General features: G+C 40.6%; 4 protein-coding genes across 6 annotated transcripts in view; 2 read left to right on the top strand and 2 right to left on the bottom strand.

Moving 5' to 3' along the window:
• The window catches only part of angpt4 (angiopoietin 4), a 72847-nt gene extending 63090 nt beyond the window's left edge, over positions 1 to 9757 (bottom strand). For both annotated transcript variants that reach the window (XM_084349601.1, XM_084349602.1), the window contains exons 1-2: positions 9464 to 9757; positions 9079 to 9137 (exon numbers count right to left, since the gene is read on the bottom strand). The gene's annotated coding sequence lies outside the window, so the exon portion shown is untranslated. The remainder of the gene's footprint in view (positions 1 to 9078; positions 9138 to 9463) is intronic.
• On the top strand, positions 555 to 4050 carry LOC311254817 (uncharacterized protein; the record flags this gene model as incomplete). The annotated part of the gene is made up of 5 exons (XM_084348812.1): positions 555 to 620; positions 2016 to 2279; positions 2641 to 2964; positions 3103 to 3441; positions 4028 to 4050. The coding sequence occupies exons 1-5, from the start codon at positions 578 to 580 to the stop codon at positions 4048 to 4050; spliced, it is 993 nt and encodes a 330-aa protein (XP_084204938.1). The 5' UTR covers positions 555 to 577.
• A 1349-nt stretch (positions 9758 to 11106) lies between the features above and the next one.
• Positions 11107 to 23246, bottom strand: cand2 (cullin-associated and neddylation-dissociated 2 (putative)). Its single transcript, XM_084349070.1, has 24 exons — positions 22925 to 23246; positions 21940 to 22083; positions 20914 to 21068; positions 20714 to 20837; positions 20016 to 20073; positions 19071 to 19269; positions 18605 to 18710; positions 18364 to 18506; positions 17835 to 18145; positions 17488 to 17629; positions 17220 to 17338; positions 16898 to 17044; positions 16485 to 16706; positions 16182 to 16388; positions 15696 to 15883; positions 14922 to 15081; positions 14703 to 14843; positions 14133 to 14272; positions 13564 to 13739; positions 13386 to 13481; positions 12963 to 13132; positions 12723 to 12887; positions 12452 to 12559; positions 11107 to 11591 (listed from the first exon to the last, which is right to left on the bottom strand). The coding sequence occupies exons 1-24, from the start codon at positions 22990 to 22992 to the stop codon at positions 11361 to 11363; spliced, it is 3720 nt and encodes a 1239-aa protein (XP_084205196.1). The 5' UTR covers positions 22993 to 23246; the 3' UTR covers positions 11107 to 11360.
• On the top strand, positions 22937 to 27576 carry sec13 (SEC13 homolog, nuclear pore and COPII coat complex component). Of its 2 annotated transcripts, none has more exons than XM_084349081.1 (9): positions 22937 to 22974; positions 23918 to 23962; positions 24531 to 24646; positions 25046 to 25197; positions 25320 to 25453; positions 25615 to 25748; positions 26421 to 26541; positions 27011 to 27157; positions 27323 to 27576. In XM_084349081.1, the coding sequence occupies exons 2-9, from the start codon at positions 23957 to 23959 to the stop codon at positions 27431 to 27433; spliced, it is 921 nt and encodes a 306-aa protein (XP_084205207.1). In that variant the 5' UTR covers positions 22937 to 22974; positions 23918 to 23956; the 3' UTR covers positions 27434 to 27576. The 2 variants fall into 2 exon arrangements, with proteins under 2 accessions (XP_084205207.1, XP_084205206.1); XM_084349080.1 differs by lacking the exon at positions 22937 to 22974 and adding an exon at positions 23581 to 23708.
• Positions 27577 to 27653: the final 77 nt, after the last annotated feature.

The following is a 27653-nucleotide window of genomic DNA, read 5'->3' as shown; positions in this document are numbered from 1 at the left end:
ACAACAGTCTCATAACTATACAATAACACAGGCCAACATTTTAGGGGAAGCAACAAAGAAACTTTGACTCAAATCAAACCATGTAACAAACCTTTCATACTTCAAGGGGGTCAGGGGTCAACACCTTAACTGTGAATATTTCACTCACCCATCATCATCAAAAAATACCAGACCAGATGTGAACTTTTTACAGCCTCATTTCCCATTAACATACCTGAAAGTGATGCTTAAAGGTTGCTTGGATATCTGTGACAACATGCAAAAGTTACAAACAAACGCAGTAATTAATTCTGTTAATGATAGCCAGGGATATAACTCTAATTAATCGGTTCATGTTGAGGCCTCAGTTTAACAGCGAAGCTGGGACTGTTTGAGTTGATTCTGATTTACAAACTTCAGTGACAGTGAAAGAAAGATAGAGGAAGATATGAACGGGGGCGGGTAACTTTGAGGTAACTGAAATTACATTTCAGGAAACACAGCTGTGCAGATGCTGTAATCAACCAACAAACAAAAAGAGGAACTGACAAAACTGCCGATCGTTTAACTAAAGATTTCTGCATCCAAGATCATCAAAATGAGGAGCGTTCTTTTTCTCCTCATCTTCTCACTGATGACAGGTAAAAGACTTTTTCTGCCTGATTCCTGTTATGAGAGGTCTGACAGAAAACTGTTACAGTCTGTCCGCACAGAAATTAAACAGGTGCGGCTTCAGCTTCTATTTTTGCATTGGTCACAGCAGCTTACCGATTCACAAACTAAAACCAACAGGGTAAAAAAAAAATACGTCTGCTGCATTTTATTATCATTTCAATATTTTTCTGCATCTTGCTTTTGGTAAATCATCCAACACAGTAGTGACAGAACCTTTATCCTGTTAATTAAAAGGGGCATTATGTCGTTTTTTGAGAAGAATTTCAAACTCAGAATATTAATATTACAACATTATCATCTCATATTATATTAATGAGGTAATAATACAAACTAAGAAATATTAATTTTTTCATAAGTGAATAAACAAGCTACTCTCAGAGGAAAATAAGGTCCCCTGAACACTGCTTAAAGCTAGAAAGGTGGCAGGGTCCGCCAAACATAAACAAAGTAAAACATTATGAAATTGCATTGTCAGTTTGTTTATTTCAGTTTTCAGTTTATTCAGTAATTTGCTTATTTAGTTTCTTTAAGCATAAAAACAGTCAATGAAGTTGTTGGATCTTTCTCTTCTGGTTCAAATGTCTTCCCCAAAACTACGTAGTACACCTGCACACCTTGTGGACAAGACACACACTGGCACTAAAATGCTTAAACCTTTGCCATGTTGTTGTCATAACGAGTTTTCTCCCCAGGTAAGTTTAAATCTGTATTTACTACGAAGTGGCCATTTGGGAGCTTTAAACATAGCATTAACTCATTGTCATCCTTAAAGTTGACATTGCCAACTTGTTATCAAACAGTTGCTTGATAAACATCCAGTGGAAAAAGAACATCACTAGCATTCATTCGTTCAGCTCTGTCTTTGGACTCTGTCTTGGCTCTTTAGCTGCTAAATGCTCCACAATCTTCACCAGCTAGTGGCTAACGCTGTCTTTCTGCTGTTTGGTGGTAAACAAGTTGTGTACAGTGGGTTTAACAAAGCCTTTTTTCTTCAAACTGCTGCTGGTATCAACCCTGCTGAGAGCAAGTTGCATGTAGAGCAAAAAACACTGAGCTGATAGAAGATAAAATGCTCTGCACAGCTGGGTGATCTGTTGGTTTGAGCCTACAAGTGACCCCTTTCATGTATTTGTAGTCACATGCGTTGTCTTTTTTTTTTTTTTTTTACATAGAAAACACTGGTTACGGACACAGTTTGACTCAACAGTGATTGTTCCAGATTGTCGCTGCTGTGAAAATTACAAAGGGTGGTTTTCCACATAAGGATTGTGATAAAATAACATAAAAGTCGTCCAAAAGTTTTAACACAAATTACTGTACTCCTCAGAAGATGTGAACTTTTGTCTTTGTCTGATCTACAGGTTGTGAGGCCAGGTCTGAACCGAAGGGATGCCTCGAGGGATGGGCTGAATTTGCCAGCAAAAAATCAAAATTTACTGGAAGAAATAAAAACACTGAAGTCCATCCAAGGCGAACAGACATACGAAGTACTAAGAAGGATAAGTGGGAAAACGAAACCAGCATTTCCCTGTACCATAATACAACAAATAAAAAACTCACGGTGGTCATCAAACAATGTAAACCTACATGCACATCTGACACAGAGGGACTGAAATTAGTCGTTGGTAAGAGACCGGCCCTTTTAATCAACTCCAATTTAAAACTGGTCGGACTGTATCACTATGAAATAAGAAATAAAGTTTCATATGGTTCTTATTACAACCAAGATGTCAACTTGTGAGTTACTTAATGGGCTTGGGAACACTTTGTAAAACTTTTGTCAGCCAACACAGATAATTAGCAAATGATTGCACTCTGTTTTTAATTCTCCTTTTATGCAGCATCCCAAGTTTTTAGCAATCAAGGGTGTTCAAATCTTGCTGTATTTAATGATATTTAAAAATGTTCTCTACACCAGGGAAGAATAAAATATAAAGTAAGCTTACTTGCAGTTTGCATGTTATACTTTCCTTTTTTTATTTGCAGAGAAAGATGGCTGCCCGGGACCGTTTAATCAAACTGCGTACAAAACAGCTAAAACCACCATCACGTGCGATTATCCAGGAAAAAAGGATGAGTCCAGTGTCCAGTTTTTCTGCAAAGACAACGACTTAATCTGTGAAGATATTTTATCAACAAAATCTTCTCCAAAGTCAAACGAGACATTCACTCTCACTGAAACCAGCAGTGGCTTCAGCATATCCATCAGTCGTGTGTCCAAAGGTGATGCTGGTGTCTACTGGTGTGGAGTGAGGTCAAATGATGGACGTTACCGAGCTGCACTCAGAAGCATACGACTGAAGGTTGAAGGTGAGTCGCTCACATCTGAAACTTTTTGCTTTACTCACACATATAATTAAGGTGTATCTGAAATATGTATGCTTTTACAGTCATTAAATGGCAATTATGTCCGTCTGTCCATCTGACCGTGTGTCTGTCCATCCACAGATATCACGTTCTTCAAAAGGTCCCCAAATATTGGACAGAATTTTACATACTATTGCTCTTTTCGGAATGATGCTCCGATAGAGATATTCATCTGTAAGGGAGAAGATCCATCTATATGTCAACCTCTAGTAACCAGCACACAGCCCGACAACACTGGGAAGTTTTCCATGAAGAGGTCAGAGGTCATACATCAACAGTCAAAGACCAATTTCAATTTCAATTTCAGCATAACAGTGAGAGAAGTAACAGCACAGGACAGTGGGATATACTGGTGCGGAGCCGAAAGCAAAGACAGAACACGCAGCAATCGGTTCTTCCACACATTCTTGATGACCGTAGGTAAGTTGTGTTTTTTTTTATTGTGTGGATGTTTTCTGATCCTGGTTCAGGTTGTAGGAGGAGAACATGACTTTTCCAATTCATGCTGTAGTATGTGAAAAGACAAAGTTGATCTAAACCATTAAGAACGTTACATGGGAGGAAAAAAATCCAAAGGAAGTGGTTTGATATGGGTGGTTAGTCAAAAACTGACGATGTGCGTATACTCAAGTCAAACAACTTTCATACTGAGAGTGAAGTTTTCATTTACTATTGTTACAATTTTTAACCATTTTATAACATATTTGAAACTTTAGTTATTTAAACTAAACTTTAACATTCATCTTAGCCCAAGATTGTGATCCAAATATTACTATGATCTGTCCACAGCTTATTTAAGATGACTGCTGAGTGCGCTGCCTGAACTGTACATGATTCGGTGTGCTTACTGTCAACCAAGAAGGCTTACTACTTGTTAAGTTCTGGGATTTGATTCATCAAATGGCAGTTAGCTGTGACATCTTGATGCAGAGAGACTCGGATCAGTTGTGGTTGTTGCTATTTATGCTCTTGTTTCCATTTCCTGCGCTTCCCCTTTCACCCTCAGAGGAGCCTGCTGCAGTGCAGTGACAGCAGGTCTGAGCGACAATCAAAACCTAAATGATCAATTTTGAAGCTCTCACAGATGTTATCTAGATGTAGTGTCTTCCTTTCAAAACTATTTTGCTTTATAATTTGCTCTTAAGAAATGTGTTTTCCTTCCTCTGCTGACAGTGTTTGAGCAGAATTTAATGACGTTATCATATTTTTTTTCTGCAAAAAACACATCTAGTATTATTGTATGCATTTATGGGGTGCATGTGCAGAGGGGATCGTAAAATGATTTTTTTCACATTTTCAAATCTGTCTTTAACCAACGTCATGTACTATTAAATGTATTGAAAATGTTATTGATCATCATGATTGTGAAGATAATATCTTGATTCTGACAGTGAAGGGATCGCTCTGAAAGGATGCTGAAAATGCATTATGAAGTTCAGCTTAAGCTAATATGATGCTACATGCTAGGCAGTTTTGTGGCTCTGATGAGTTGTAGTGACAAATTACTGTTCACGGCCAAGAAAGTGTCCAGAACATAAATGTGATAAATAACGAGCTTTAGTTTTGCTGGTGGGGAGATTTTGTGAGTCAGGCCAGTTATTTCCAGTCTTCATGCTAAACTAAGCTAACTGGCTAACATAAGTAACAGACAGATATGGTCTTCTCATCGAACTCATCCTGAGACTGAATTCTTTTCAGCAGCCTCAGTCGCCGGATTGTGGTTTTGTTCGTGCTGCTCACTATCACGACGTTATTACTAACACTTGTTCTTTTCCTCTTGTGACAAGTCAAAATGATTAACAGAGTTGTCACACATTCACTGAACTCTTTAATTGTTATAAAATGTAATTAGATAACATTAAATAAGGTTCTTGTCTATGTCTCTGTAACAAATAACCAATTAGAGATTGAAACTGGAGACATTTCGTGGGTTTCCTCTCTATTTTTCTCAAATGATTGAATTATTAATTCATTTTAATTTTTTTTACCAGGCCTTGCCTAATTTTATTTTTGAATGTTCTGTCCTGACGGCCTTAATTTATGACATTTATTTAAATTATGTGTTCATGCTCAGCTTGAATTAACTTTTATTTGCTTTCAGTACCAACACCAACACCCACATCTCCTGTTTCTTCAACCGAGCTGACTACTTCAACATCTGCTAAGGATGATGGTAAGACAGCGTGTTTGATATCTTAAACCTTCTGCTGCAGAAGAGCAAGAGGAGATCCATCCTCCTGTAGTGACTTTTTTTTTAAAAATAATCAGGACATTTTCTTTGCTCTGTTGTTTATCTTGCAGGTGGCTCTCATGTGGTCATCACTGTGATTGTCTTCGTAGCTGTGCTGCTGCTGTTGCTAACTGTGCTAATTTTGATCCTCATCTACAAAAGTAAGAGACTTATTATCCGTTCACAGAACAGGAAATACAAACATGCTGTACAAATAAAACCACATTCGTGACATCTGCATCCTGTGCAGATGTGATGTCTTAAAAAGCCAAAGCAGACATACTGTTTGACATTAGTCGTGACTGAGCATCACCTTTGTCTAGCTTTAAATTCTGTACTTCTAATACTACAAAACCAAACCAGTCCAACTCTGTTTGTTTGTAGCTGGACAGTACATCAAGTAATGGTTGTGAAAAAAGGTAGACAGAGATGTAACTGTGCCTCAATTTGATGAAAAGGGGATTAAAATAATTCACATCATGTCCTTCTGATTGTTTCTTTTCTGTCCTCTTCCATTTCTTTTTGTCAGGATTTTTACATTCAAAGAACACAAGAAATGGAGCGACAGCACAGTACATCAAAGAGGTTAGTGTATAAACTTATGTCTCTGTGTGTGGTACTGTGTGGGTAGTATTCATGTTGCTAAATGGCAATATTATCAAACAATGCCCATATTTATATTTAGGTTGCAATTACAAGAAAGAACTCCTGGGACATGAAACTGGCCTTGTGTTTGTTATGAATATTCAGCGCTGTTAGCACCATTAATAGCCAACTGTCAAACATGCTTTCTCCTGTATCTCCTCCTAATATACAAAACAAGTCCCTTTATAGTATAATATACTGTTACCTCGAAGTTACTACATCATGAACCTATCTTGGAGTAGCTATAACAGAAAATACGTTACTATAAGTAAAGTAGTGTAGTCTGTGTAATGCTTGACAGTGTTAAAATTTGTATTTTCATTCCTCATCGTCAGATATAGTTAAGATTTTCATTCTTCATTTTTTAAATTAGAAATTGGACTGGTAAGCAAATAATTATACAGAAAGTAATTATACAGAAATAAACAGACATAAAACTTTAAAACATTTAACATTCCACCTTTATTTATTATTTCAGACGCATCAGGAAACTAAATTGTGCTTGAAATCTGAACTTTGCACATCACAAATAAATGTATATTAAACTGTGAAAAGTTACACATCAGAAGCTGATATGGCATTTGGGCAACTGACACAGCAAATATTTATTTTGTTTTATCAGAAACACCTTTAATATCTGTTACTTTTGCCTTTGTACAAACAGTATACTCATGTATAAACGACAGAGTGATAAAAAGTACATTAAATTAATGAGAATTAATGTTTCAATCTTCGTTTGTAATTTTACCTAAGATATTGGGCAGATTTTTTTGTATGGATAGTATTACATGTTAGCATTGCATGTGACTTATTCAGACTGTATTTTTCATTGTTCCCTGGAAGGATTATATCTACGAGGAGATACAAGAGCGCCTCCAGAATCCAGACTCAGGAGATGCAGTGAACACGATTTATGCCATTGCCAACTTTCCCACAAATCCCTCTGCCTCACTGCATTACTCTACCATCACCTTTAAAAACTGCTCCAACAAAGCTGGTGGTGAGGAACTGATCGTCAAATCCAAATCTGCCTGCGAATACTCCACTGTGAAGTACAGCGACAGTCCAGTCCACTCTACTGTCAATGAACCTTCCGGATCTTCACAGGATCCTCTCTACTCAACAGTCAACAAGAAACAGTAACAATCAGGAAAGATCGGTCCTGTCGGGGAGTTATGAGGTTTAGTAAACGCATGGCCAAGACTTCAGGAATTACTCCAAGATTTTTTGATTCTGGGCTCTGTCAGTTTAAATCCCAGTTCAGGATTCACTTAATCATCCATGAGCCACAAAGACTTGGTGACAGGACTGTGGCACTGATGTATGATATCTAGATGAGCCCTTTGTTTGACTTGAGCTTCGCCAATGCATCTGCATATACTGTACACTTGTGTTGTTGTTTGTATCGGATGCATTGACGGCTGTAATGCCAAACCATGAACGTACAATGACAACAAGAAATGGCTGTATTTAAATGTAGAAGATGTCTCTAATGTTTTAAAACTTGCCATTACATAGTATGGCCATCAGTGACACTGGATGGCAACTGAAATATTTGACTGTAGGATTATCTTGTACATACATACACCTAAGGACTTTGGGGATGCCCTGACTTATCTTCTTGGGCCATCTGAGGTTCACTTTGGTGGTTTTGAGTGAAACGTTTCAACAGATCTTTGATGGATTTCCATGAATTTTTTTCGGTGTAAATCTTCCTGAATTTCTGGTGTCTTCATCTTGTTTTAATTTTTTTCAAGACTTCATGACCAAATATCTGCACAACTAACTTACATCAGTCTAGCACAACTGAATCCTTTAATGAGAGGTGTTGTGCTTGATAGTGTGTTATGACAATACATGTGTTAGAACAAAATAGATCATAGAAGACAATCTTGAAAATACTGCTAATTATTGACTGCGCTGGTATAATAGTCTTCTCATGTAATCTTACTTAATTCAATGTAAGCAGTGTGACGGCCCCCGCTGCTGGTGAGTGTTTGTGCAGGTTGGTTATTGTAACCTCTTTCCCTGCCTCTCTCTGAGGTTACCACAGGAAGCTGATTGCAGTAACAGCCAGATCTGGATCCCCTGGGCCCGGCTCTGGAGGATATAAAAGTCTGTCCTCTAACTGGGCTGGCTGTCTCCCTCAACAGCGCTTACACATGTTTGGTTTTGTTTAACATTTTGCAGTTTATTGTTTACCGTCTTATGTTGACTATAATAAATTACTTATGTTCATTTTGCACTCTGCATCATGGCCTAGACCTAGAGCCAGGTTATGACAGTAGGTTTACATTTTTTAAGCCTTATTTTACTTTGGTACCATCTGGTGGTCGTGTAAAGACTGACAATGTGAGAGACGCCAAAGCATTATGTCCCCTTTCCACCAGGACTGTCTGTACTTTCATCAGAGAAACAAAATAAATCTAAATGTGTCTGATGTCTGCAATAACTTATGCTGATGTAATACAATACTGTATTCAGTGTAGCTGACTACAAGTATGAAAATCTGGTTCAACTCAAGCTAACAGAATCAAAAACAGGCAACAGTATTCTGCTTTTCATTTTTTTTTAAACTATTACAATAAAATTAACTACAGTCTGCATTATATCCATCAAAATGCTCTGACACGCAGGCCTGGATTGTTTTTACAATGTTTTGTTGTTTTTTCGCTTTATTAATTTTTATATGCAAGTATTAGCATGTTTGCTCAATAGCTTCCAGGTCATGTGATCACTTGACTCAGAATGAGTGTGGGATCATGTAACTACACTGGCTGCATGAGATACACCTCTTTTTTTTACATTTTACATCTGTTCATAATTTTTATTAATTTTTATATGTAAATATTAGCATGTTTGCTCAATACCTTACAGGCAGGGCCGACTCTAGCTCTTTGGCTGCCCTAGGCAAGATTGAGTTCATCCATGCTGTTTGTTACACAATTGCATTTGGTCATTTCTATCATCCTATCACATAGTTGCACATATACATTTTATATGACCATGTAATTTGTAGACGATAAATGACAATTACTACCACCACTACTATTATTACTATTAGGCTGTTAAAAGGCGAAATAATACTACTGATTACAATTATTAGTGTTAATGTGATTATAAAAGTTATAATTGCTAAAAAAAATAACAAAAACAGCAACAATAGTACTAGTTGTACTTACATGAAGGATCAGGTGTCCTTTCTCCAGCAGGTGCCTCTGCAAATATTGCCTGAGTGCATCTGGCCAACAAAAAAAAAAAAACATATATTATATATTAATATATGTGTATATATATATATTAGTTTATTCCTGGAGGGGAACTTTACAGAAGTGTGAACAAACACCACTATCACCAAAATGGTTACACCAGATGGTCTTATGACATTTACATCTAATGTAGGTTAACAGTGAAGTTATGTTAGCTATGCTAGTAATACGTAGCAAGCTAGCAAAGTAGCAGTCGCTAGCTAGCTAGTTAGCTTAGTGACAGCAATGAAAAGTCGGTGATGCACAATACTACATTTATTTCGTTTGACACTTTAACGGCTGAGAAGAGAAGACTTACCTCTACACTTAGTTTTCTTTTCATCTTCTTCCTTTCTCCGTTTTCGACCCTGTGCGCCGGAGGTTAGCCCGCTTCATCTTCGGACGCAACGTAGCGCAGCTAGAGCGCATGCGCGTGAACTGGCCTCTGACCACCCCCGCCCCCCGTAATGACCGACGATAATCATCAATTCAATCTAATAATCAGACTGACACGCAAACGTGTGGCTGAGGGGGCGCCCCAGGATGATCATGTTTAATAATCATAATTCTATGATTAATGGGTGAGGGCAACAAAAAGTAAGGGCAACACTAGAGGGCGGCCGCGCGCCCAGCACATTTGTCGCCCTAGGCAACCGCCTAGTTCGCCTATAGCAGGTCATGTGATCAATCGACTCCAAATCAGTGTGGGATCATGTAACTACACTGGCTGCATGAGATACGCCTCTTGTTTTTACATTTTACATCTCTAAATATTTGTTATTAATTTTTATAATTTTTTATTAATTTTTATATGTAAATATTAGCATTTTAGCTCAATAGCTTCCAGGTCATGTGATCAATTGACTCAAAATCAGTGTGGGATCATGTAACTACACTGGCTGCATGAGATACGCCTCTTGTTTTTACATTTTACATCTGTTCATAATTTGTATGAATTTTTTAAATTTTTCTATGCAAATATTAGCATTTTAGCTCAATAGCTTCCAGGTCATGTGATCAATTGACTCAAAATCAGTGTGGGGTCATGCAACTACACTGGCTGCATGAGATACGCCTCTTGTTTTTACATTTTGCATCTCTAAATATTTTTTATTAATTTTTATAATTTTTTATTAATTTTTATATGTAAATATTAGCATTTTAGCTCAATAGCTTCCAGGTCATGTGATCAATTGACTCAAAATCAGTGTGGGATCATGTAACTACACTGGCTGCATGAGATACACCTCGTTTTTACGTTTTACATCTCTAAATATTTTTTATTAATTTCTAGGCTATATGTAAATATTAGCATCTCAGCTCCATAGCTTCTCAATAGCTTTAAACACAGTATCTCTGCTTTAAATATCCCACATTTTTATTTTGAAAACAGGAAGTCGGTACACGCTGTAGCCGTCTTCTCCGTGTGTTTACTGTAAAGTCTGTAATACGGGTGCACTTGAAATGTTGGAGTGGCTTGCGAATGTCGAATATCCAACTTAAAACTAACTTCACTGAAGTTGAAAAGTCCTCATGCTGTAAAATGGTCGCTGCTATTGTTTTTATATCTGATTTAATATTACGGCTTCAGCTCTCAGCTCCTCCTCTGTGGCTCTGACTGTGTCTGAGAGAGCTGCTATGTCTTTACTCAGAGCCTTAGTCTTCTTCATCAACTGACTCTTCTGCTCCTCTTCCTCCCTCAGAGCAGAGATCCTGGCCTCCTCTTCCTCTTCTAGAAACCGATGAAGCCTCTTAAACTGCTCTTTAATCTGCTTCTGTGCGTCTTAAAATAAGGAACTTTTTAAAAAATATAATATTAATCTCTTTCAATGTCACTTATTGCTCGACGCTGTGTTGAAACGCCTCTGGATGGAAAGACAAACCGCAGATTTTATATGATGATTTAAAGGAAATGGCACAACACATCTCATCCATCAGTACATCAGACACAAACTGCACGAATATGTTTAAAGTGTTGCTGCTTTATTTCAAGTGAGCTGAATCAAACCTCACTCAGAACACAACACAGACACAATCTGCAAAATCTTCTTCAGTAAGTTCACCACAAGTCTGTCATTTAATGTGTTTTTGCACAGTTTTCAAAATAAAGCAGATTGTATCGGAAAATTAAACAATAGGGTGTTTCTGTAGAACAACAAGTGCTTAAATCTACTGTATCTAAACCCCGTCTATAAAAAACATGTTAATAAAACAGTCTAACTCATGTCCATGCTCTCTGCGGGGCCTAAGCCCTCTCCCTCCCCTCCCTGAATGCTCTGGTAGATGGATGCCATGTCAGCGTTGGTTCTGATCTGGTTGGCGAAGTCGGCCATGCTGGGGCTCCTCTCTACCTCGGGCACAGCCAGCAGGGCGGCGACAGCGCGCATGGCCGAGCGTCGCAGCTCCTCCTGCTTCTCGAACTCCTGCTTCACAGAACCGGCCTTCACCTACAGGTGGGGAATCATTTCACAGTGTACTCAATAAAACCACACACATTTCAATCCCATCAGTTTTGTTAAAGGGGATTCACATGTTTTGGTGTGTAGATGATTCATAATTACTGTTTAAGAATCGATCCAGTGTATCGCCTCAGCTCACCATGTGACGCTGTACTCCTTTGGAGCAACTCCAACTGTCAAAGAAATGTCCACTAAAAGTGCTTGTTTTTGTCACCGACAGGTTCAGGTTATTTTAAATGTCTGACAACATTACAGAAATAATTCCTCCAGAGACCTTTTTATTAAATAATGAGTCTCGCTCATGCAGGAGTCTCACTCTGAAATCTTGTGAGGGGAGTTATTACAGTTGTTGCCTCATCTAGATTGTCAAACACAGTTAAATGACCTGATTATTGAATAAAAAGGTCTCTCTCCGTAGGAATCACTGCTGTAATGTTGTCAGACGTTTAGAATAACAGCCGAGTCACGACTGCCAGCTGAAGTGATCCACTGGACCGATTCTTACAATTTTTGTAAGTATGAATCTTATCTTTTCCTTATTCTTCTAAACAGCGGGAATGAAGTCCCAAAGGAAAGGGCTGTCTGAGGCAATGTAAAGCACCAAAAATGTTAAAGGCAGCTAAAATACATTTTGCTGTCTGTGCCGTTCAGCAGTTCAATGCTCTGCTTCCATGTTGGTGTTACGCGCTGCTTCTCCACACAAGTGGAGAGCTGATGGTCATCTACTGCAGCTAATATACTGAACAGGGATAAGTACCTCATACAACCCCACATCAAAAGACCTCAACTATCACTTTAAGCATTTATGACTCATAATATTAGCTCGTGAGTTGTAAGAGTGACAGTACCTTGGTAGTGCAGGTAGCTTTAAGTGGTTCTATCAGTCTGTCCAGTCTCTGAAGAACAGCAGCAGGACACAGAGAGGCCAGTCTAGCTAGCATCAGGAAAGTCAGCATCTATTGCACACACACACACACACACACACACACACACACAGAAAAACACAATAAAAAACTGCCATTGTGATGCCGTGTTGGCATCACAATGTTTTCTATCCAGAGTAAGGAGAAGAAATCTGCACATAACTCTGATTATTTGATGTCTTTGTTTTCTACCCACCCTGATGTCATAGTGATCCTTGAGTCCTTCCTCTACGTGGTCGAGGAACTGCAGGACGTCCAGCCCCTCCAGGCAGCTGTCCAGCAGAGTGTACATGCACTCGAACGCCGCTTTACGCACATCCAGACCGTCGTCCACCGTGTGTTTGAACGGACCCATCTCCACCTGCAGGACACACGCAGAATTACACATCAGCACGCCGAGACACAAACATCAGACTGTCGCATCGAGCTGACCCACCTCTCTGATGAGGTCCTTCCTGATCTGGGTCTCCTTGTAGAGGTGAGGCAGCACTGTTGCTAGGAGACCACGGATCAGAGATGGCTTGTTATGAGCTGCTGAGTTGAACATCACCAAGGCGACACGGCGCACGTTGATGTCCTCATCCTGCAGCGTCTTCAGAAAGTCACCTGACAAACAGAGGAGACATTATTGTAAACTTCATCTGAAAAAAACTCTCTAAAACATTTATGAGTATTTGTCTCTAAAAATCCCTTTCCTTTCTCTTCCTGAAAAAAGGAAAAAACTCATCATTTGTTCAAGAGGAGCCGGCAGAGTAATATCATAATAGTAATTGTGTGTTTAGATTTCAGCCAGTCCAGTAAAAGCTTTGTTTACATTTCCAAACAATGTGGTTGCGGTCACAAAGTATTAATATCTCACCGATGCAGTCCTTCAGCAGTGAATCTATGGGAGCAGGTTGATCAACAATAGTGAACTTGATAGCGGTCACCACTGTGCTGCGAGCCAGAGGAGAACCTGTGAGAGTGCAGGAGGAGATTTTTTTTAAGTTCAGTCATGAAGATTGTACTTAAACTAATTTCCACCTCACACATCGTACCAGCTTTAAGTTGCTGTTTAAGTCTGGGTAACAGTTGGGAAGCGTTGACAAAGGTCAGTTTTCCCAAACACTCAGCCACCAGGTTCCTGGTTCCTTCCTCCTGACACTCGCAGTTCTGAAACAGCAAAGCCCAGATAGACTCCACATGGGCCGAGAGACTAGAGGCTGGACAGGCGCTGGGTAAAGAGAGAGAGAAAGTATTCAGCACGAAGACAAGCGGAGGATGAAGCTGCACTTGGAGAGAGTTTTATGAGAAAATGTCTGTTTTTGAAGTGGGACGGTAACAAGAGTCACATCCCCACACACAAAGATGGGTTGTCACTAAGTTTACCAAAATCATATTTTACTTGATTCAAAAAACAAAACTGGAGTTTGATTGAACAATGAACATAACAATGATTATGTTATTGACTTTCACAAAGAAAAAAATTCTTCCTTCACTGCCACTTGAGGACGCCACAGTGTGATGTTCCCTTTGCAGCGTTGTAAAACAATTCACAGATATGAGGAGAAAAAGAGCAGATGCCACTGAAATAAAACCAGATTCAGACACACAAATGAAGACACACCTGATGACTTCTTTGAGGGAGTGGAGGAGCAGGTATTGTCTCCGCGGCTGGGAGGAGATCTCCTTCAGCAGGAAGGGCAGGTAGTCGTTCAGGCTGCCGACCGCCATGCTGCCTAAAGCGCAGGACGCTGCCGTCTTCACCTGGAATCACAAACAAGAAAATAATAAACACTACTGATTTCTGTTTCTCTGTGTCAGGAGGCTAAATTAAATGTTGAAAGCAGGAATACATTTTTCTGGTTTCACAGATCATCTTTAACTGAGGTTTTTATTTCCACTCAAAGTTTAAACCCTGTCGAGCTCGACAGAAAATTCATCAGCATTGCTGAAATTGGGATACAGTCAAAAGCTCCAGGAACAGAAGGATATGAGGACCATGTGTTTCTAAACTGACATCATATGTGAATTTATTGTAAATCTTAGGATTTGGACTTTTGGAAGGGCAGAACAAGCATTACATAAGATTCACCCTGGGCTCTGAAAACATGATGTTTGGTTGATTTAAAAAAAAAAGAAGATCAGATTCATTAATACTGAATGAAATAATCATTATCTGAAGTATGTCCTCTACCTCCTCGTTGGTGGAGGAGATGGCCTCCAGGATGACTCCCTGCACCTCCTTGCTTCCTCCCAGGCTGCCGGTCCTCCCCACCTCCCCCAGACACAACAGAGCCAGGACTCGAGCCGACTCTGGAGAACCGGGACTCTTCACCTGAGCAGAGGAGAGGTGACACAGTGACACAGAGACGGAAGCTGTTGGACATATTCAGTGTACAAAACACTCACATACCTCCTTCATGAGGCCGGCCACAGTGCCCGGTGTCTCTTTGGGGCAGGCGGAGGACAGAGCAGCCACACAGCGAGCGACGGAGTGGTACGACTGTCTGTGGATGACAGCTGCGTCCGATTGAGAGCTGTGGAACGGATCTGTGAGAGACTTCAGCAACTGACTGAGAGGAGGAGAGGAGAGGAGAGTAATTAATTTGGTAAATACTTTAAGGCCCTGATCAGACCTGGTATCAACATCTGTCCTGAGTGATCTGATCACAAGTCAAGGTTGTTTTCTCAGACTTGATAAAGTTCCTCCTGAGCTACAGAAGACATCTTATAACTGTTTCCACGGACCGAGGCGCAGCCACTGAACCCAAGAAATGTGCCTTTAAGGGTCATTCATAATCAGCTGCATATCCATTTCTTAACATCACACACTCGCGTCTGTAAGAGCTTAAATATGCTGTTGTATTTCTGCATTGTCTTATATGGGCTTCTAATCATCTGAAGGAATTCCAACACTGTTGGTTCTGGAAAGTTTTATGTCACTTGATACGTTCTGTTTACAGCCTGAGGGAAACACTTTGCTTCTTAAACATTGAAATGGGCACATTTGTATATTGACAAAAAGAACTTGATATGTGCAGTTTAAATCCAAAAACATCAGATTCATATCAGCAGTAAAACCTCATGTGAGTCATCAGAAACATTACAAACAAACTCTTAACTAGTTGTGCGAACATTTGGGCCACAACAGAACCAACACAAAGCTCACCTACGCCCACCATCTTACCTGTAGCCCAGGTTACTGGTTTTGGACAGCACCAGTGCCTGTAGGAAGTCCACAATGGCTGTCAGCACACCTCCCTGCAGCAGCGGAGAGTGGACGAGTCTGAAGACTCCCGGCAGCACAGAGGAGCTGATCTTAGCCAGAGAGGACGGGCAGGCTTTGGCCATGCAGGTCAGCAAGGTGACGGACACCTGAACAGAGCACACGTATAGTAACAACATGTGCTATAGAGCAATGTTTATACACCTGACTCACAGGTCAACAGGGCTGAAGGATAATCATCGATCTCACTACTGTAGGTATTGCTTAAATGGCCATAAATAAGTGGACTGTCATTCTATAATAAATCTATATTCCATTCTTGTATTTTGATAAATGTACTGAATCAAAATCATCTCCTGGCCACCCTTGTCCAGATCACCTTGAACACTAACAAATAAGTAAATCAGTGACTTAAACACTGCACATGGTGGAAGGAGCACGAGGTACCTGTGACACGTGCATGTCGCTCTCGTCCACCAGAGCAGGAAGTTCACTCAGCACAGGCTCCAGTGCTGCAGGTTTGATGCTGGCAGCGTGATGCGTGACCAGAGCGTTCAGACACGCCAGCGTGCCGAGCTTCAGAGCCCGCTGGTTCTTCCTCAAGAAAGATCCCAGCACGGACAGAGCTTCAGGCAGGATGGACGACAAGTCGATCTGGACAAGATGGAAGAAAAGAAAGAGAGAAAGTTATTTATTAAAATAAAAGTCAATTTTCGACTTTGTCCTCTGAAAAAGAAATTCATACTGAACCTTTAATGAAGAAGCACAGACGAGGGTGATGGTCCGAACTGCTGTCAGTCTGGTGATCTCATTCTTTAACCTCTCCAGGAATATCGCCAAAACACCCTGCAGCTCCGCCCGCAGGTGGTCGCCAAGGTGACACACCATGTGACCCATACAGGAAATGGCCCTCTCTTTCACTTCCTGGTCGATGTCTGTTGCTTTCAGCCTCTTCAGGGTTACAGTAAACACCTTGGAGAGACAAATGATGGCTTAGTCAGTTGAAAACTAGCTGGAAGCAAACAATCCTTACAGTAAGCCACTAACATTTACCAGTCTTGGGTGGGTGTTACGTTGCTATTATAGCACAGTAAAAAGACTAAAATCACATCACACCACAAATAAGAGAAGAAAACAGCCCTGTTGAACCTGACCCCTCATACCTCTCTGACAAATGGTTTGGGGTCGAATCCTCCCGTCTGTCCCTGCGGCCTCATCACCCTGACCAGCTGCTGAGTGACCAGAAGGGCCTCCGAGGTGATCTTATAGAAACTGTCCTCTACACACGCCACCACCGGAGGCAGCAGCACCTGCAGGGAAGAATCCGTTTACTGAAGTTATCTGACTGACTGAGCCACAAGCTGAAGATATGAAGATAAACACAAAGTCGGCAGGTTTACAGTACTTATCAGATCATCTTTTTAAACAATACTCATATTTCACATCACGCTGCAAATGTCCTGAAGCGAAGCTTGAAAACAAAACCTGCATGTGTGGCTGAAAGGTTTGAGGAGGGTGGGAGAGGAGGAGGACGTGGAAGAAGGTGAGAGCATCGATCCTCATGGTGGAGGAGGTGGACTTGTCTGTCAGGGAGAAGACAATGCCTGGAGGAAGGAGGAGGAGGAAGCAATACAAGAAAGGAAATAGAGACAGAGACGGTGGAGGACAGAAAAGAGTTGTAAAAATGAAATGTGTGTGTGTTTGTGTGTGTGTGTGTGTGTGTGTGTGTGTGCGTGTGTGTGTGTGTGTGTACCAGGTATTAGAGCAGGTATATGTTGCTCCAGGGCTCCAGGCACAGTGTGAGCCAGTTCAGTGAGGAGACAGAAGCAGCCCTGTCGAGACTTGATGCTCTTCTCCTTCAGCTGTCTGTGGAGAGCCTTCACTATCACCGGCACCTGGACAGACAACACACACACACGCACACACACACACACACACGCACACACAAACGATCTTTAACATCAGAAACAATAATAAAGACTATTCGATGACTTTTTCTTAGGCCAAATTTGATAAAACTGAATGTAAGACGACAGGACTTTACCCTGAATAAACTCTCATCCATCCCACCATCATCTTCTCCCCTTGATAAGACTCTACCTGTTTCTTCAACATGGCGACTGCTGGCTCCTCCTCTTTGCTCAGCCCAGAGTCTGAACTGGCCACGATGAGGCCGTGGTGACTCGACCCCACTCGCGTTTGCCTCAGCAGCGTTGAAAAGGCAGCAAAGACGTCTGCCCTCACGTTCTCCTCACGCTCCTTAAATCGGGCCAGCAGAGCGGGGCAGACGGAGGAGTAGAAGGAGAGGAGGAGGTCCCGCCTCGTGCTGATCAAAGCATCCAGACACTTGATGGAGGAGCGCCGCACCTTCCAACTCATGTCGTCATCGTCACTGTACTCATCGTCTGACTCTGGATGGAAACGACCATTACTCTGACTGAACTCATTTAAATCTGGGCTTCAAACATAGTTTTAAAAAATGAGTAAGATACATAACTTATTTCTAATTTTTAACTTTTTGCTTGTTCTTGTTTTTAGTGTCTTTTAACTGCAATTTTCACATAAAATAACTCATCAAACGAAGAAAAAAACGGAGAAGAAAAGGACTAAAAGAAAGACGAACACAGACCGTCATCGAGCCCGTCCTCGATGTCCATGCTGTCTTCTTGCTCCTCCTCATCGTCATCGTAGTTGTAGTTCGGGTCAAAGGTCATGAACTTAAGACAAAGCTGTGTTACCGTGGCAACATGGGGGGACATCTCCTTTGGACACCTGTCAATCATAATAATTAATACAGGAAGGAGAGAGAGCAGTGTGTGTGTGTGTGTGTGTGTGTGTGTGTGTGTGTGTGTGTGTGTGTGCGCATGTACCTGCGTATAAAAGCTTCAAAAGCCTGGAAACAATATTCTCTCAGCTCGTCGTCCTCCACACTGGTGAACTTCACCACCATGGGGATCAGCTTCTCTAAATGTTCACCTACAGAACACACACACACACACACACACACACACACATTAAAAGACAAAATTAATCTACAGTTTGTGAGTTTTTATCTGAATATGCAATATAAAGTTTCTTCTAATAAAAAGCTAGAATAAAGAGGTTCATTTTAAGTTTAAAGATGTTTCTCTTTCAGCTGCTCTCAGATCTTCAGGCACTTAGTGTCAATCTTGACCCTGAATGAAAAGCCTGAGGGGCGGCTTTGGGTCATATATTGCAAGTAAGTCAGACAATTATGGTGATACAAGGTCATGAAGTGATTTAACAACAAATAAAAAGAACCATGCAACCAGTGTAATGACTTTAGAAGAGAGTTTTTCAGAACGTAGATCTCACCAACTCGATGGCCGCCCTGGCGGCTGATGGTTGCCAGACACTGGATGTACGTCCTCGTCATCGAAGTGGGCGGGCCCTTGGCCAACTCTGTCAACAGGTGTCCAGTCAGCTGGGAGAAGAGGGCGGGGCTACAGCAGGGCACCAGGTGACCGAGGGCCAAGATGGAGCGCTTCCTGACTGCCATCCTGGAGCTGGTTAACTGAGAGAGCATCAGGAGGAAGAGTGAGTGAGATCAGAGATGGATGCACTGAGATATTGTCCGAACATCAGTGTCAGCCCATATTTTCCTTGTTGGCTGCAAATACGGCTAAATTAAATGTTGTGTCATAGATTTGTAAGATCGAATAACTTCTCTTTTAAAGATAATGTAGAGAAGGCTGAATGACTTTAAAACAGTTTTTCTTCTACAATGAAGATTTCTTTGTTTCTTCAGTATTCAGCTAACAGCAAATTTATGTTAAACATACTGTAGTTATCTGCATCGCCACAGAATGTCACAGTTCATGCATCGCTAATAAAAATAAATTAATACAGAATAAAATCAAGCAACAAGCTGCAACATTGAAACACAATATGCCACAATTACTGAAAAAGAGAAGAAAGAAATATTGTACACTTAGTGCACCTATAATAAACTTCATATAGTATATAGTATATATCATTCTGACGTGATAATAGTTGATATTCACGTATTTATAATTTATGAATACAGTGGCTGTTAATAATGTTTGAGACTGTCATGATATACAAACAGTGACTTAAATGTGTTTGTAAAAATATAGATATAGGGCTACATATTTAATTAGTATATTAGTCCTGCAAAGAACACTATTACTAATACTAATACAATTTTGTTAAGTAGTACAGCGAGTAGTGAAGAGATAAAAGTTAATACATTCACATTAGTCATCGGTCATTTAGAGTTACAGTGTGAGTGTTTCGTACCTGTGGCAGCAGGCTGGAGAGCAGAGAGCTGTGAAAACTGACCAGAGCACCACTCAGCCTGGAGAAAGAATCAAAGTATTTTGTGTTTAATATTTAATTTTGTTCAACTGGTAGAGAATCAGTTATTATATTCACTATGATTCGATGTTGTAACGAGACTAAAGGTCTACAGCTAGCAGCTCTGTGAGGCTGTGCTTAGGTATAACATCAGAGTGCTAACATGTATCATGCTCACGGTGACGACACTGTAGATTTGTATTCGGTCATAAACTAAAGTATCGGACAAATTAAAGTGTTGACCTGATGATGGTGTCAGGATAAACGGTTCTATCCTCTGAGGATCACGAATGTCTGAACAAAATTTCAATGCAAACCATCAAATAGTTTTTGAGACATTCACTCAAAAACACCAACGTGAACCTTGTGGTGGTGCTGGAGGAAGGAGATCACTAAAGTCATTCAGATGAATCCTCCTGAATATCTATAACACAATTCAAGACGACACTTCTCATATTTGTCAAGATGTTCAACTCTGCCTCAAAAATGTCAAAATCAAAGGAGGAGAGATCACAGAGGTCAGGATGATTCCTCCTCTGGGGACAATGAATGTTTGAACACAAAATCCATCCAGTAGTTGCAGAGAAATTTCAGTCTGGACTGATCGACTGCTGCCGTGACTGAAAATGTTTAGTTATTACCTTCCCAACATGTCCGACAGGATGTCCAGAGCCTCTAACTGAACAGACACATCTTCCTGTTTCCCCATGGCACCAATCAGCTGGGAGGTGATCTTCTTACACACACTGGTTGTCAGGGTCAAACCTGGCAACCCAGTTAGATAGTTAGATTGAGAGCTGGCATCAAAAGCTGGTTAATTAACTGAGAAGTCAGTTCTCACCTGATGAAGACAGCGGCAGCTCAGCGATCACAGTCTTCAGTCCCATGCTGGAAATGTCTCTCAGCTGCTCTTTGTCTGACATCATGTTTGAACACAGCGTGTCCACCATCGTCTCCACCTGAGGCTCCTTCACCTTACTCACCAGAGGAGCCAGGCTGAAAATCAAACGCACCCGCAGAATACTTGGCGTTAAGACACACAGACACTTTTGTTAAATTTTATTTTAACTACACAGTAACTACACCCCAAAACTTCTTTGTCTCAGAAAACAACACTCTGTCAAAAGTTAAACGTTTGTGTGCCAGTCAAAGTATTTCATTTAGAAGAAATGAATGCATCGTGCAGCTGATGAAACAAAGAGAAGCTGTTCAACGACTTAACAAGACCATAACCGGCTCTTATTTAACATTTCACACTGATGATCAGATCTTCAGCAGGAAAGTTCATCTGTCTGTTGAAGCCTTAAGCTTTAATAATCAGTTTTCTCAGTTTTACTTTGACAGGACAGAAAGTCGGGTGTTCCCTTGACTAAGAGTCATCTAAGTCCAAAAAGTGCAGCAAATAATGATTTCCTATCAGTAAAATAAGTTTGAGCCGATCATCTGTCACAGAATCTGCCTCAGTCCTGTTTTGTCTGTTTTTTGGCGACCTCTGTTCAGACTTGTTGCTTTTTCTTGTAAGTTTATGTATCTTGTATCTTAATTTTAATAATAAATCCCTGAAGTCTTCCTGCCTCCCCAGTTGTCTACTTTTGCATGTTTTTCTTTCATGAGACCCAACATGCCCTTAGATGTTTCACTCAGAAAAGGAGAACATACGTGTGTGAAGGATCCAAACTAACTACAGAAAAAAGAGAGGAAAGTTCAAACCACAACAGTTAGAGAGGGAAGACATACAGGACACTGCCTCCTGAAGTTGATACACAAGTATTTAAGTATTATACAGGTAATTAAGGTGTTATGGATCGCTTCTTTCCATTTACACACCCTAACCTTTGCGTTAGGAGTGTGTGTGTGTGTTTTTTACCATTTCACTGCCAGGTTCTGCACCTCCCCGTTCTTGTCCTCCAGCAGTTTGAGCAGCATGGTCACCACCTTCCTCTCGCTGTCCTCGTCCAGCTTAATGCTGTCCTTCTGGAGCTCCAGCATCAGGTCATTGGTGGCCATGAACCTGGTCACACACACACACACACACACACACACACACACACACCAGTGGAGATACAGGAAGAGACAGCTGGGATGAGTTGAGAGTAAAAAGAAAGAGACAAGAGGCAGAAAACATACAAATTACCTGGTTAATGAACTACGCTGGTCTGAATTATGAACGACAGTGTTGTATAAAGTATCCACAAGACATCAAAAGTAAAGATATAGTGATAAAAAATTAATTTGGTTGAAGTGAAAGTCACTCATACAAATAGTATTTTAATAAATGTCTGTGTCAGAAGTACACGTAAAAGTAGATATACATATATTTACATGTATGCATATACTGTATATTATGGGTCAATTGATTATCAGCATTTTTCTGATTATTGGAATCAGTGTTTTTTTTCTTTATCGGATTGTAAATAAAATAAATTAATTTAAACATGAACTCATTTGGCCTCAAAAGTGTACTTAAGTAGAAGTACTTAGTTACATTCCATCACTGATGAAAAGTTAAATAAGAGCTAAACAGAGCAGATATGTATTTAGATATTATTATATATGTTAAATACATATAAAGTATAATACAAAACATGTGGTGAAGAAATACTCATCATCAGTTAATCAAGGTGACCAGTTGAGGGAAACCTGTTGCCTGATATCACTTTTTAAAACTGATTAAAAGTAAACTTTCTCTTGAAAAAACAAAATCTCAGTTCAAATTAAATTATAAAAGAAGGAAATAAGTGTCGCCTGTGTATTAAAATGACACACACACAGTGACAGTGACTGAGTGAGGAGCGAAAAGTGTCATCTCACTGTCAGACACACACACACTGTCCATTAACCGCCACTCTTACCTAAAGTCTTTGTCAGTAGATGTCATTTTCTCCAACAAGTTGGAGATGTGGTAAGACACATTCGACATCTTGGTACTTTGACAGCTGTCACCGGCGCTATGAAAGTTACTCTGCGACAACAGACTCTCTGAACAACACCGGGGCGACAGGTTTAACCCGACAACATGGCGAGGCCGGAGGGGACGGAGAGCGAGCACACGGTCGCTGCCCGGCGGGGAACCTGACACTTGTTCGGTCCGGATAAAAATAGACGGGAAGACAAAGTGTTTCAGGTTTTGTGGCGCCACCGTGTGGACACAGGAGGGAACGCATCTTATTCGTAGTTAGTAATCTTAAATTAAAGCGCTGCTAATAATTGATTTTGTCGGTTAATTAACGTTAAACGTCAAGTGTTCAATTAAATTACCGTTAACAACCGTCAGTCCGTCTCTTAATGGCGCAACCTTTTGGATTAACCGTCCTTCTCTTAGATTAAAAGTTATATTATTATATTCTAAATGCATATTTGCTACCAATTTTGTCTTAATTTTCTTTATCAAACATTTACGGTAATTAGTGTGATTTAATTTGCTAGCTGTCGAGCTCAGTAAAGTTTTGGTAAGTGGAACCTTTGGTATGTGGGGACTACAGTTTCCGCCGGTACAGAGTGTCGTCGGACCCGGACTCTGGGAAGCGGTTGGAGTACTTGTTGCCACGTCGGAGTAGTGAGGAACCGGGTTTATTCATTCAGAAGAAAATAAGGAATATACATTTCTGAAGGGTTTCTCGTTTATCTGCAGTCATGGTGAGTCTGATAACTCGTAATTAAAGCTGTAGGTGAAGCTGCTTGCTAACATTTGTGCTGTTTAACGTTCACCGTTAGTTGCTGACGTGCCCAAGTAGCTAGCCCGTTAGCAGACTTGCTAATGACAGAGAGCTAATCCCCAAAGCAGGAGTGTTTATCTTTATTTCTCTGTCATTTTTAATGCAGATTTTATTGTTTGTCAATTTCAGGTTTCCGTCATCAACACGGTGGACACCTCTCACGAGGACATGATCGTAAGTTGTTCTGCTTTTCCATTTAGCCCTAGCTTGTCATTAAAGCTAACGTTAGCATTCTCAGAAGAAACAGGATTTGCAGGTAGTTACAACAAATACGTGAGGATTCATCTAGATGACGTGTGTATTTTCTAGCTTCATGTTGTCAGTGTCGTCACTGTAACGTGCCGTTACTTAGATTTATTAGAGTAAGGGTGGGTTCAGGTTAAGGTAAGGGGGAAAGCTTGCATAACACCGGCAGTCACAGCTGACACGGTGGCTGCTGGTATTATGGTAATACTGTGATTTACTGACACTGCCTGGTTAGGGTGGGAGTGCCACAGTTTAGGAAACAACCTTATAAACACACACCTCAACACAGTGTAGATGTAGAAGTTGGTTAATGAAAAATAAACTGAGGGTAGGAGATATTCAACAGTTCATGTATATACTTTCTAAGAACCGTCTGCTGCCAGTGAAAGATCACTGTGTTCATTGTGCTTTTGATATTGTCAGCCTTGATGAAATATGAGAAGGTAAAGTGGGAGATTATTGTCTCACATCATGTCTTGATGTCTGTCTGTTTTAGCACGATGCCCAGATGGATTACTACGGTACTCGACTCGCCACCTGTTCCTCTGACCGCACTGTGAAGATCTTCGATGTCAGAAACGGAGGACAGATACTGGTCGCAGACCTCAGAGGGTAAAAAACTGTTGTAGCTTCCCCAGTCCAATAGAATAAAGGCTATGCAGCAGCATGCAGACGTCATTAGAGATTTGATTTAAACTCTGTCTCTGTCTCAGCCATGTTGGTTCTGACCTGTGATGCTACTGACTCATGACATCTCAATGAACATCAATTAACTGCAGTCACTTGAAAAGTATTAGTAAATTATGATTCTGTTCAACACACTATCAATTATTTTGTCAAGTTATACATTTTAAAATTAGTTAAAAATTGCAGTACAAAGATTTTAAAACTACATTTCCTGAGGTTTTTATTCTGTGCTAACACTGATAGCATATTATTGGCATATTTGTTTGACATATTTTCTTCACTCTGAGCATTATGAACTAAATGTGGGTCTCTATGTTTGTGTAGCCATGAGGGTCCCGTGTGGCAGGTAGCGTGGGCTCACCCAATGTTCGGCAACATTCTGGCGTCCTGCTCCTACGACCGTAAAGTCATCATCTGGAAGGAGGAGAATGGATCCTGGGACAAGATGTATGAATACACCGGACACGAGTCATCAGGTCAGTCGATCTCTGTCTGTTAAATAACATCTGACAAGTTCTCTTCTGTGTCTCCTCTGAGAGCGACATCAGTTTGTGATCACTTTCTTAAGACTTTGCTCTTGTTTTATGTTTGTCTACAGTGAACTCTGTCTGCTGGGGTCCCTATGACTTTGGTCTGATCCTGGCTTGCGGCAGCTCAGATGGAGCTATTTCCCTTCTCACATTTACTGGAGATCAGCAGTGGGACGTCAAGAAGATCAGCAACGCACACACTGTAAGTCTGAGAACAGCTCTGAGTCGATTATGAGTTTATATCTTTATTTTACTCTGTTTCTCCAGACTGGTCTTTACTCCCTCAAGCTGTGTGTCTACAGTTTGTTTCTTTCGAGAGTATATTGTGTCATGTTTATTAATTCAGTTGTAATTTTCCTGCAGATCGGCTGTAACGCAGTCAGTTGGGCTCCTGCCGTCGTTCCAGGCAGCCTCATCGATCAGCCATCAGGACAGAAACCGAACTACGTCAAGCGCTTCGTCTCCGGGGGCTGCGACAACCTCGTCAAACTCTGGAAGTAAGTTCTTGTTTCACAGACTTTCTGTGGCATCACATGTTTTTCTGTGTGGTGTTTTGTGACTTGAGATGGAGAAAATATGAAGCAGAGAATAATTAATGATCTGTAAAGCAGATTCAGCCACACTGTTTGAGTAGCATTTGTTTTCACGGCATGTACAGAAGTGTGGTTGTGTTAAAGTCTTTATAACAAACAAACAAAATATGAACTTAATTCAAATCCTTGAAAAATTACAGAAATTAAGGCATTTAGGTATGTACATTTACATGCATAAATAACTAAAGAAATATAATTATTTTCTGAGGTTGAGTGGCAACAGAACCTCAAAGTTAACTGCACCAATTTTTCCCATCAAAATCAGTTTACACTACTGTACTATACATATCCTACAACGATACTATATATGTGAAAAAAATTGTATAAAGCCTTTAGTCTGTAGTCAGATTGCATTGTGGGTAATGAAGGTGCCATGTTTGACGAGGAAGATTTAATGGAATGGAAAAAAGAAACATATCTTGTTGCATAGATTTTCGTCCTTTTTTAAGCTCTCCATCATGAATCAGACATTGTTGGAGTTCTCTTGTCAAGGAAGTAATTTTTCTGTCAAATAAAGGCCAAGGGATCTGATGGTTTATGGCTGAACTGTCACTGATTGTTTCTGTCCACCTTCAGAGAGGAAGACGGTCAGTGGAAGGAGGACCAGAAGCTGGAGGCTCACAGTGATTGGGTGAGAGACGTCGGATGGGCTCCATCTATCGGTCTACCCACCAGCACCATCGCCAGCTGCTCCCAGGTGAGATTTATTAGAAGTTTCTTGTTTTGTCCACGACCTAAATATATTCAGTTCCCTGTCACAGAGGAGGACAGAAACCAGAAATATTCACATTTAAGAAGCTGGAACCAGAATTTTCCTGAAAGAAAAAGACTCAAAACAATTTATTGATTATCAAAATAGTTCATGATTAATTCATCAGTTGAAACATTCTCCAAGATGACACATAACTTGGACGCTGTCCTCCTTTCTGCCACCACCACCAGAGAGTCCAGCGCCACCCCCGTAACGTCACTGTCCTTGTTTAATCTGTTGATGCCAATACCCTCAAGCGGTTGCCCCGGCACACAACAAAAAACAGGATTACACTGGCCACCACAGCACCATAAAACATTCTTAGCCTTGTTCGGCTGATGAGTCAGCGTGGAAAGAATTTAGTCGGATACAGTTTTGATATTTCGGTCACCGTTTCCTTTAATCCTTCTTTTAGGACGGACGTGTGTTTATCTGGACGTGTGACGACCCCGCAGGAAACACCTGGACGGCCAAGCTGCTCCATAAGTTCAATGATGTTGTTTGGCACGTCAGCTGGTCTATCACCGGAAATATTCTGGCTGTTTCTGGAGGAGACAATAAGGTAGAGTGTCTATAATAAACCAATACTGACACTGAATCACCAGAACACAGGATATTTTATTTACTCCTTACTACTTATTTCTCAAAATAGATGCAACAGAGATGTTTTTGTGCTCACAATCACAAAACACACAATCTGACTACTGTAAATGTGTCTGTTCTGTAGGTGACGCTGTGGAAGGAGTCGATGGACGGTCAGTGGGCCTGTATCAGCGATGTCAGCAAGGGCCAGGGAGCCGTGTCCACCATCACAGACACACAGCAGAGCGAGCAGTGACACTCACACACACACACACACACACACACACACACACACACACAACAATGACCCCTGACTCTACAAAGATGACCCCGATCTTCAAAGATGAATTAAGAGTTACAAACATGACGGACAAACAACACATCGTCCGCACAGATTGAGCTTTTGTTTGACCTTTACAATCTGTCCAGGATAGATATCACAAACATGACTGATAATTACTTTAACATATTTTTTA

Source organism: Pagrus pagrus (assembly GCF_965226575.1).
Source record: "Pagrus pagrus genome assembly, chromosome: 3".
NCBI lineage: Eukaryota > Metazoa > Chordata > Actinopteri > Spariformes > Sparidae > Pagrus > Pagrus pagrus.
This window is presented reverse-complemented; position numbering and strand designations above follow the sequence as displayed.